The following is a 10,085-nucleotide window of genomic DNA, read 5'->3' on the forward strand; positions in this document are numbered from 1 at the left end:
TCATTGCTAAACACAATCTTCCTACGTTCCGTTTTATTTTTCTCGCCTCAAGTCTTGTTTTTGATGGAAAGAAAGAAACATCCTTACGACACAGATAATCCATAATCTTATCTAAAGTTCGCGCTGATATCATTTAGTGATGTTTTCTTAGACTACCCCTCAAGACGTTAAGTACTGACAACAATGCCCCTTGTATCCTCTCTCCCCCCTCCACCCGTGTACACAGTCTGGAAATAGTTTTGGTGCCGTATTGAACACTTCCATTATTGTTGGGAAGTGCACTTACATGGTCTGGGCTGGGTAAGGACTTCTTGTACATGGACTCACAGTTATTCAATACACGTGCACTCTAATACATTACCATTAGAGTTCACAAGGAATCTATCACTGTTATATTGCTTTAACATGATAAGTATGTCTACGTAGGTGCTGCTCATTAACTTTTCAGTGAAGTGAATGGTGTGCCAGTCATGACTTATCTACAGAAATATGCCAGCGAATCCAGGAGACATCACTGCAGCACAGTAAGCCTTGTGGTCACTTGTAGCGCGGCAGTGAGACGGGAAACATGGGAAATGTACGGGGATGATTATTTTCTTAGTATTTATTTAATCTATCTAATTTATTTATCATTATCATCGTAACATTAACGGTGCTTGTGGGAGACTTTTTTTTATTGTGTGTGTGTAACAAACTGCTCCATCAAACAGATTTCATACGTCCTTATGGTCTCGGATGTAAACCTTACGGTCCAGTTTTGGTCTTCGGAGGTAGGCACAGCTCCAAGCAGAAGACAGCCACTGCCACCATCAGCATCACGAATAGCATCACGAATAATCCCTGTAGGACAGGACAGCGGGACTGTTAGCTAGACTCATCTTTTGTTTCCATCATCAAATACTGATGTATTTGGGGTTTATAGTGACGGAATTAAGCAGCTGCAAGACCACTAAAAGCTTTAGTAAATGAGGGAAAAGGAAATGCTGTCCATCACTGATAAACTCTTCGCTGGTTGATTTCTTGTACACGGTGGCCCTGATGTCTGAAGGCTGAGGTGAGACTAAGTGACGGTGTAGTATGAATCAAGTGAGGCTCAGTATTACACAATGCCTTGCATAAGTAAAAAGACTGACTTGTGTTTGAGCTTAGGTGCACCGAGTGAGCCAGAAATTACGAGTACATGCCGTTAACTGCACATCGTTCAGTTACACAGAGGCATTTCCTTAACAGCGACGACAACGCGAGCAACAAGGCAGTGCATGTGCAGACTTGATACTGTGTTGATGAGATTTCCAGATGGTGGTGAGGGCACGAATAAAGGACAGGAGAATGAAAGAAAGCTTTTCTTTACACTTCTCAGACTGTTACTGTGCAAGATACGAGCAAGTACCAATATATCTTAAATTGTTATACATTTTAACAGGATATAAGTACAAAATGCGATGCAGTAGCAGTCACTCCTCAACACCCATGTTTCTCCGAGTATTCCCGTATACAGACTAGTCAGTCACAAAAGCAAGCACACTAAATCAAGCGCAGATATGAAAAAGAACAGGGAAATAACCCGTGCGAGACTCTAACAAAACGTAGACGATACAAAACTCTACAAGGACTGCTGTGCATGTTTGTATGTGTGTGTGTGTGTGTGTGTGTGTGTGTGTGTGTGTCATGAAGCGAAGGGGATGTGGTGGCAGGACAGACTCACCCACAGGTTACTCAGGGATAGTGGTTCCTGTACGGTGATGACGGATGGCGCGTACCGGCAGTTCGTTGCGGGCATCTCCTGCTGCATCCAGTGGTCATACAGCCCCGCCTCCACCACTGAGCGCGCCCTGTACACACACCTACGTTATTCGTGCACTGCCCATCATGGAAAGGAAACATTCGCAGAATCGACATAATTATCATTCTATGAATAAATATACGTCTTTTCTTGAGTTTATGTGCCATGAAAGGTTTAAATATGTGTAACTCCTCTACTGGTATGTCCGCTATGTGTATTTGCATCACAGCTCTACTCCCTCCATCCTTCCCTCCCTCCCTCCATCCTTCCCTCCCTCCCTCCCTGCCTCCCTCCCTGCTCACCTATAGTTAATGGCTTTCATAAGGGGGCTTTTCTTCTGTGTGATCATACAGTGGCTGTTGGTAGTAAAAAGTCCCCTCGACTTGTAGAAATCGCATCTCTCTGAAAATTTACGACCAAAAAATTTAGATTTAGGAAATGCTTCCCTTTCCCTCCTCACTCCATTTCATGCGGTCTTAATGCACAAGATTCACTACTCATCTTATTTTCAGCTTCTTATCACTGCTATATATAATCAGTATCATCACAGTGCTACTTATCTCAATGCAAGAATAAAAAGTTTTTTTTTTTTGTGAGTGTGTGTGTGTGTATGTGTGTGTGTGTGTGTGTGTGTGTGTGTGTGTGTGTGTGTGTGTGTGTGTGTGCATACAGAAGCGAGTCGTGGATAGGGTCAGATCCCAGACCAATGACTAAGGTTTACAACTGATGTTTGAAGAAGTTACTGGGAGTGAGGAAATCCACATGTAATAACGTCTATTATGTAGAATCAGGCTATCCATCTTTGACCAACCTGGTGACATACAAACAACATGAATTTTTCCATGCGATGTGGCGAGAGAGGTCGCCGTATACTGATGACCCACTGGGAAATGTCATGACTATCATAATGAACTCCAACACACCCACAACGAGAACACTGAAAAGCTTTGTAAACAGTAAGGTAACAAAAGTAACAAAATGGATAGTACTAAGAACAAAATCCGGTTAAGTGGCAGCTCAAGGGGAATGGTGTACAAGGACGTCAATATCAACTTCAGTGTTCAGGACGTGTACAAGGAGAAACAAGTAATTGATGAACATCACAGAATAACATTTACCGAGTTTCGTGTGTGTGGACATTCTTTAGCATGTGAAACAGAGAGGTGGAATAGAAGAGGCAGAGGAATGTTATCAACGGAGATGAGACTGTGTGGCTGCGGTAGTGTAGAAACTGAACTAAATGCAGCACAAGAATGTCCCAACACACAAGACATTAGAGATCAATATCAATTTTCCAGGTTGGATGAACTTATGTCAAGCCATTTTACATTTGTCACATGCGAAATTTATGTACAAGTTATTAAATATTTGCCAGTGAGGTTAATTCCCTGAATAAGGTGACGATAAATGAAGTTATTTGTATGAAAGTTCTTATTATATTTTATTATGTTGGGAGAGTGCATTTTGGGTATTATTGTCGTTTTAGTGGTACCCATGTTTTATGTGTTTCTTTTTATTTGCATGGTATCATTCGTTTCCAGTTTTTCAAGTGAGTTTTCTGATAATTTCGTATATCATTGTCGTGTAAGTTAGTGCTAAAGTGTTTAGTTAATTTTATATTTTCTCAGCGATTTTCAGTTTTATCCTATTAGATAATATTTTATTGAAATTTATTCATTTAGATATTAAGCCTCTTGTTTTAGGGTTTTCAAGCATTTTTTTCCTTCTGGACCGTAATAGAGATGGGATGGGCAAATGTTTAAAACTGAATATATTGAAGTTACATAAAGTTTCATGGACCATACTTTATACTTGAAATAATATATGTTAAAATTTTATCTATCTATCTATCTATCTGTGTGTGTGTGTGTGTGTGTGTGTGTGTGTGTGTGTGTGTGTGTGTGTGTGTGTGTGTGTGTGTGTGTGTGTGTGTGTGTGTGTGTGTGTGTGTGTGTGTATGTGTGTGTGTGTGTGTGTGTGTGTGTCACCGGCCTGTGTATTACTTGTCTTTTGGAAGTACGAAGCAATGTCCATGTCGTGCGTGAGCGTGGTGTACAGGCTGGACTCCCTGCCATACCGCATTTTGGACACCGGGAATAACGAGTGGTATTTCAGACGACCTACGTTCCTAAGGTCGTACATCTCCCGCAGCTCCCCGTCCTCCATTCTCTGCGGGATAAAAATCCGAGACTAGCAGCGCGTGTACAGCAGATATTACTGTAGTTGCTTGTCTACGATCTTATTTTTCATACACGACCACTATAAAGCATGCTTACTGATATAGTATCTATGATGAGTGTATTTGCGCTGATGTACAGAGTAACACCGGGATCGTCGAGCAGGTCCCTGAGTGTCTGAATGGGCTGAGGGATGTGCCGCACCGCCAACAGGGAGGTGAGGTTGCCCGTGTAGCTCCAGAACACCACGGCCGCCATCACCATCCATGATCCCAGCACAGTCTGCCCAGCCAGGCCATATGCAGCCTTCCACGTTATTCCTGAAGAATAATAATAGCAGAATAGGTATTTTTAATGCTTTCAGCGAGCCTGACAGACATTATATTATAATGATTGCAGATTTGTTCTCATAATTTATTTAATATGGCCCACTTCATACGTGTGCTTGGAGAAGTTCATTATATTCAGTGTCGTGAAAGTATATGATATTCAACCCACCTTGGTTGAAAAAAACTCGCACGTGCTGTAGAAATACTCCTCCTGCCCATCCCAAGACGTTAACATACCGCGGGCGTCGAGCCACTAGCGTGGCGGCCAGCCAAGCAACCACAAGGGCTGCCGCCACCGCAGCCCACACGGTCTCGGTCAGCGGAAACAAGAAACCCCAAGGGTCAATCTCTGGCGGGCCCTTCCTTGACAGTAGTGTGTAGTCCCCCATAAGGAAGGACAGCGTGTAGTCGATCACTTCGGCTCTACTCACCGTCACGCCGAACGGACCCAAGGCGAGGTCAGCTTCCTGTACACAAGATATTAACAACGCTTGTATTTTCCTTGAAACAAATATGGGAAATTAATTTAATATTCATGAATTCTATATTAGTTTGCTTGACATGGTTATGTATAAAATAGGATTTTAGCTTTCACCATGGTAAAGAAGTAATGAGTAGATAATACGCACAGCGCCTTAACATCAATTATTTACGGGATACTTATCAGCGAAAATTACAAAGAAGTCACCACTACTACCACCTCACCTTGCGAACCAATTGGCCTACCATGCCCGTCCAGCTGCCATTGGGACGCCGGGAGCCCCACCCTCCATCCTCAGGTATCACTATATTGTACCTACACAGGTGCAAAACGATACGGTCACAACTTACATTGGACACATGAAAAAACTGTCATCGGTGAACAGTGTCAGTTGATTTTATGATTTGCTCAGATGGAAAGGGAAAATACTGGAAGTTTCCCTCACGTAAAGTTCAGTGTTTGAGCCAACACCTGCAGCACGTTGCCCATGGCGCCCGAGACGACGATGCGGCCGCCGGCAACGCTGGTCATGACCACATGGGGGGGCCACGCCACCGCTCCCACCGCCACCACGGGACGGCGAGGAAATCTGCAAGTAACATCAATGATGCGACATACCTGAGCCTCCCACCGAACTATTTTTGCCATGAGAGCCTGCCCCAAGCCAAGAAGTAGAGGCGTAACCACCACTAATGGAGCACACTAAAGAATCCCCAGAGCTAAACAAGCCAATGCACGCCTGACTTCTGATCTGTCTATAATTTCTGAATGACGCAGATGAAAGCGTGTGTTGTTCAGTGTCCAAAAATTCTCTTCCTTCTTTTATATACTCGATGTATTCTTCCAGATAATTATTCCCTCACTCAGTTTCTTCTTGTCCTATCCACTCCTATGCTGATGATACCACCCTGCACTTTTCCACGTCTTTTCATAGACGTCCAACCCTTCAGGAGGTAAACATATCACGCAGGGAAGCCACAGAACGTTTGACTTCTGATCTTTCTAAAATTTCTGATTGGGGCAGAGCAAACTTGGTATTGTTCAATGCCTCAAAAACTCAATTCCTCCATCTATCAACTCGACACAACCTTCCAGACAACTATCCCCTCTTCTTCAATGACACTCAACTGTCCCCCTCTTCTACACTGAACATCCTCGGTCTGTCCTTTACTTATAATCTGAACTGGAAACTTCACATCTCATCTCTAGCTAAAACAGCCTCTATGAAGTTAGATGTTCCGAGACGTCTCCGCCAGTTTTTCTCACCCCCCCCGCTGCTAACTCTGTACAAGGGCCTTATCCGTCCATGTATGGAGTATGCTTCACATGTCTGGGGGGTTCCACTCATACTGCTCTTCTAGACAGGGTGGAATCAAAAGCTTTTCGTCTCATCGTCTCCTCTCCTCTAACTGACTGTCTTCAGCCTCTCTCTCACCGCCGCAATGTTGCATATCTAGCTGTCTTTTACCGCTATTTTCATGCTAACTGCTCTTCTGATCTTGCTAACTGCATGCCTCCCCTCCTTCCGCGGCCTCGCTGCATAAGACTTTCTTCTTTCTTTCACCCCTATTCTGTCCACCTCTCTAACGCAAGAGTTAACCAGTATTCTCAATCATTCATCCCTTTCTCTGGTAAACTCTGGAACTCCCTGCCTGCTTCTGTTTTTCCACCTTCCTATGACTTGAATTCTTTCAAGAGGGAGGTTTCAAGACACTTATTCATCAAATTTTGACTACTGCTTTGACCCTTTTATGGGACTGGAATTTCAGTGGGCATATTTTTTTATTGGATTTTTGTTGCCCTTGGCCAGTGTCCTTCCTACATAAAAAAAATAAATAAAGCTAGGCTATTCGTCTCATTAACTCCCTTCCTTTCACTGACTGTCTTAAATCTCTCACATTCCGCCACAACGTTGGATCTCTTCTTATCTTCTATCAATATTTATATGGTTACTGTATTTTTTTACTTGCTAGTTGCATGCTTTCCCTAACTGATACAGCCCTACTGCAGAAGATTTTCTCACACTTTTATTCTGCTCACCTTAGTAATTAGATAATTAACCAGCATCTTCACTTTTCATCCCTCTAACTCAAAGTCTGGAACTCCTAGCCATTCTTCTTTCTCTGTCCCTACAACTTACATTGTCAAGAGAAGAGTATCGAGACACCTCCAGAACTCCCCTCCTGAAGCTGTCTTACCATCTCCCTGCTTGTGGCGCATGTGGGTGTTTGTGTGGGGGGAGAGGAGAGTGAAATACGCATCGCTATTTATTATCCTTAGCGCGTTAAGTTCAGCAGTCAAAAGTGCCTCACCTGAAGAAAGCCGGGTTCTCCGTCAGGCCACGCACCACCTCTGGGTCTTGGAGCACCTCTCTCAGCGGCTGTTCCATCCCGGAACCCCTGTGGCAACGACAGTAACAACAACAACAACAACAACAACAACAACAACAATAATAATAAAAATAATAAAAACTTTTCAATACCTTTCTTATATGTGTGTGTGTGTGTGTGTGTGTGTGTGTGCATGTGTGTGTTTTGTCCTCATCGGGTGTTGCGGTTGTGCAGCACTATCACATCTAAAACTATGTTTGTGTGTGTGTGTGTGTAATTCACCAAGGCCTGCTCACGAGCAGACCCGGAACCACTAGCCGTTACCCTCTCAGTACGAGCTCAGAGTTCATTATTACCGATCACTGGGTAAGACTGTGACTTCATTATTACCGATCACTGGGTAAGACTGTGACCTCACACACCACACACCCCATCCCCCTGGTCATGGCAGACAGTAACTGCCCCGATTGTCAGCGGAAAAATTCCAGGTGACCAGCCCCCATTGAGGTTCGAACTTTCGCCAGCCAAAGAAGCCAACACAGACTCGGCCTTACCATTCAGCCACGAGGCGGTGTGTGTCTGTGTGTGTGTCCTCACAATTGGCAATGCGGCGGTGCAACGGCATTACATCTAAAAGTCTGTGTGTGTGTGTGTGTGTGTGTGTGTGTGTGTTTTCCTTAAATCTGGTGGTGCGGCAGTGCAGCGCCATCGCCTCTTAAACTATGTTGAGTGCGTTTTGTCCTTACATCCGGAATGATTCAGCGGTGCAGCACCATCATATGCACCACAGTAGTGAGACACCTCTTTTTTCTCAGCAATAATAATAATAATAATAATAATAATAATAATAATAATAATAATAATAATAATAATAATAATAATAATAATAATTATTATTATTATTATTATTATTACTATTATTATTATTATTATTATTATTATTATAACTATCATTATCATTATTATTGTTATTATCATCATCATCATCATCATCATCATCATCATCATCATCATCATTATAGCCCGATTTTTTAAAAGTTTGTGTTAGTAAATCCCAACATCAAGCCCCACGTCGTATCTTCTATTACTAACTTTGCAAATGCGTTTTTTTTTTTTTTTTTAACTCGGGGAAGGAGACACGACGTGGTGTTAGGAAAACCCAACACCGACAGCACTCTTCGCACAGGTTGGCAGCTCTGAAGTGTGTCATATTCCTGCCAAAGCGATCAGCTGATCAATGCTTTACAGTTTCCCTGCTTTAACAGTATACATTGAACACTGTTTTCGCATATATATATATATATATATATATATATATATATATATATATATATATATATATATATATATATATATATATATATATATCCTCAGAGAGACATGTGAACAGAGTTTGCCTGTCTCATGCAACAACTCTCGGAAACCTCACCTCCTCAGCTTGATTCACAAGATCAAGGAGTTCTAGATATGCTGCAAATGTATGCAGTGAAATAATTGTTTTCAAAACAATACTAGAGATGTTTCTTGATTGCGAGCTACTATAGTTAGTTTGGAATCACGTTATGGAGTCTTGTGGTTACGAGATTAATTGACAAGAATATCTGGAAAAAATGGTGGTAATATTCTAGAATCCTTTCCAACCATTATTATTGGTTGTTTTAGTTCCATTTTTTTTTTTTTTCGCAGACACATTTGAATAGACGTTAAAAGTAACAGAATGGGAGGAAATGCCACCTCCCATGTAACCTTCAAACACTGTTCAAATGTGTCTGCGAAAAAAATGAAACTAAAACAATCACTAATAAGGGCGGGAAAGGTCTCTAGAATATTACCATAGTGGTCTCATATTAAAATTGGTGAGATGTACGTACGTACCAACTAATAATAACCAACTCGCCAGCCGCCGCGTAGCCTACAGTCTCCAACGCCTGTAGCTTATATAGCCTGTCTTGTTTTCATTTGCCGATCCAGCTCAAAATTTCACATTCTCAATATGATGTTAAATTAAATATAATTTTTTCCATCTACTAGGTAATGCTGTTTGCTACCCCAAGCTTGATAAAGCCCAGTTAGAGCATATAACATGTTTCTGACCAAGAATAACTAAAATGTAATGTTTTATGCATTAAAAAAATACTTTAATGTTGCAATTACCATGCGAAGTTGCTGTAAACCTTGGAGAAGTGATGGAAATCGACTGTTCTTTCAATCTGGCAGGTGATCTGCACAATGTAAACGAACTGTAACTCAACGCGGGTAAAGGCGCCCGAACGCGCGCATTTACTAACACCTTAAACTCTTCCTTATGATGATGGATACTGTTTTCTTTAACTACATAAGTATACTGATATATTATCATATTTTAAATATAACTTTTAATTGCCTATGAATCATGAATATCACTGGTGTTTCCTGTTGGGGAGGGGCAGGACCCACCAACAATAATTGTAGGAACCTGAAGTGTCTCCAACGAGTTGACAATAACACCACGGTTTTTTTTTTTTTTTTTATGTAGGAGGGGACACTGGCCAAGGGCAACAAAAATCCAATTAAAAAAAAAATGCCCAGTCCCATAAAAGGGTCCAAAGCGGTAGTCAAAAATTGAAGGATAAGTGTCTTGAAACCTCCCTTTTGAAGGAATTCAAGTCATAGAAAGGTGGAAAAACACAAGCAGGCAGGGAGTTCAGAGTTTCCCAGAGAAAGGGATGAATGATTGAGAATACTGGTTAACTCTTGCATTAGAGAGGTGGACAGAATAGGGGTGAGAGAAAGAAGAAAGTCTTGTGCAGCGAGGCCGCGGGAGGACGGGAGGCATGCAGTTAGCAAGATCAGAAGAGCAGTTAGCATGAAAATAGCGGTACAAGACAGCTAGAGATGCAACATTGCGACGATGAGAGAGGCTGAAGACAGTCAGTTAGAGGAGAGGAGTTGATGAGACGAAAAGCTTTTGATTCCACCCTGTCTAGAAGAGCGGTATAAGTGGAA

General features: G+C 42.1%; 1 protein-coding gene across 1 annotated transcript; it reads right to left on the reverse strand.

The window, feature by feature from the left end:
• Window positions 1-744: 744 nt before the first annotated feature.
• LOC135100968 (probable glutamate receptor) lies at window positions 745-7,164 on the reverse strand. Its single transcript, XM_064004584.1, has 9 exons — window positions 7,083-7,164; window positions 5,216-5,359; window positions 4,995-5,085; window positions 4,459-4,756; window positions 4,060-4,280; window positions 3,787-3,952; window positions 2,086-2,185; window positions 1,706-1,832; window positions 745-840 (listed from the first exon to the last, which is right to left on the reverse strand). The coding sequence occupies exons 1-9, from the start codon at window positions 7,157-7,159 to the stop codon at window positions 745-747; spliced, it is 1,320 nt and encodes a 439-aa protein (XP_063860654.1). The 5' UTR covers window positions 7,160-7,164.
• Window positions 7,165-10,085: the final 2,921 nt, after the last annotated feature.

The sequence above is a fragment of the Scylla paramamosain genome, chromosome 5 (assembly GCF_035594125.1).
Source record: "Scylla paramamosain isolate STU-SP2022 chromosome 5, ASM3559412v1, whole genome shotgun sequence".
Classification (NCBI taxonomy): domain Eukaryota; kingdom Metazoa; phylum Arthropoda; class Malacostraca; order Decapoda; family Portunidae; genus Scylla; species Scylla paramamosain.

Bases quoted from the DNA above. Each gene is read 5' to 3' on its own strand.
- LOC135100968 (XM_064004584.1), bottom strand. From the start codon at position 7,159: ATGGAACAGCCGCTGAGAGAGGTGCTCCAAGACCCAGAGGTGGTGCGT. The intron at 4,281-4,458 runs GTGGGTTGAATA...ATTATTCTTCAG, and splicing joins GCGAGTTTTTTTCAACCAAG to GAATAACGTGGAAGGCTGCA. The intron at 3,953-4,059 runs GTAAGCATGCTT...TTTATCCCGCAG, and splicing joins TCATCATAGATACTATATCA to AGAATGGAGGACGGGGAGCT.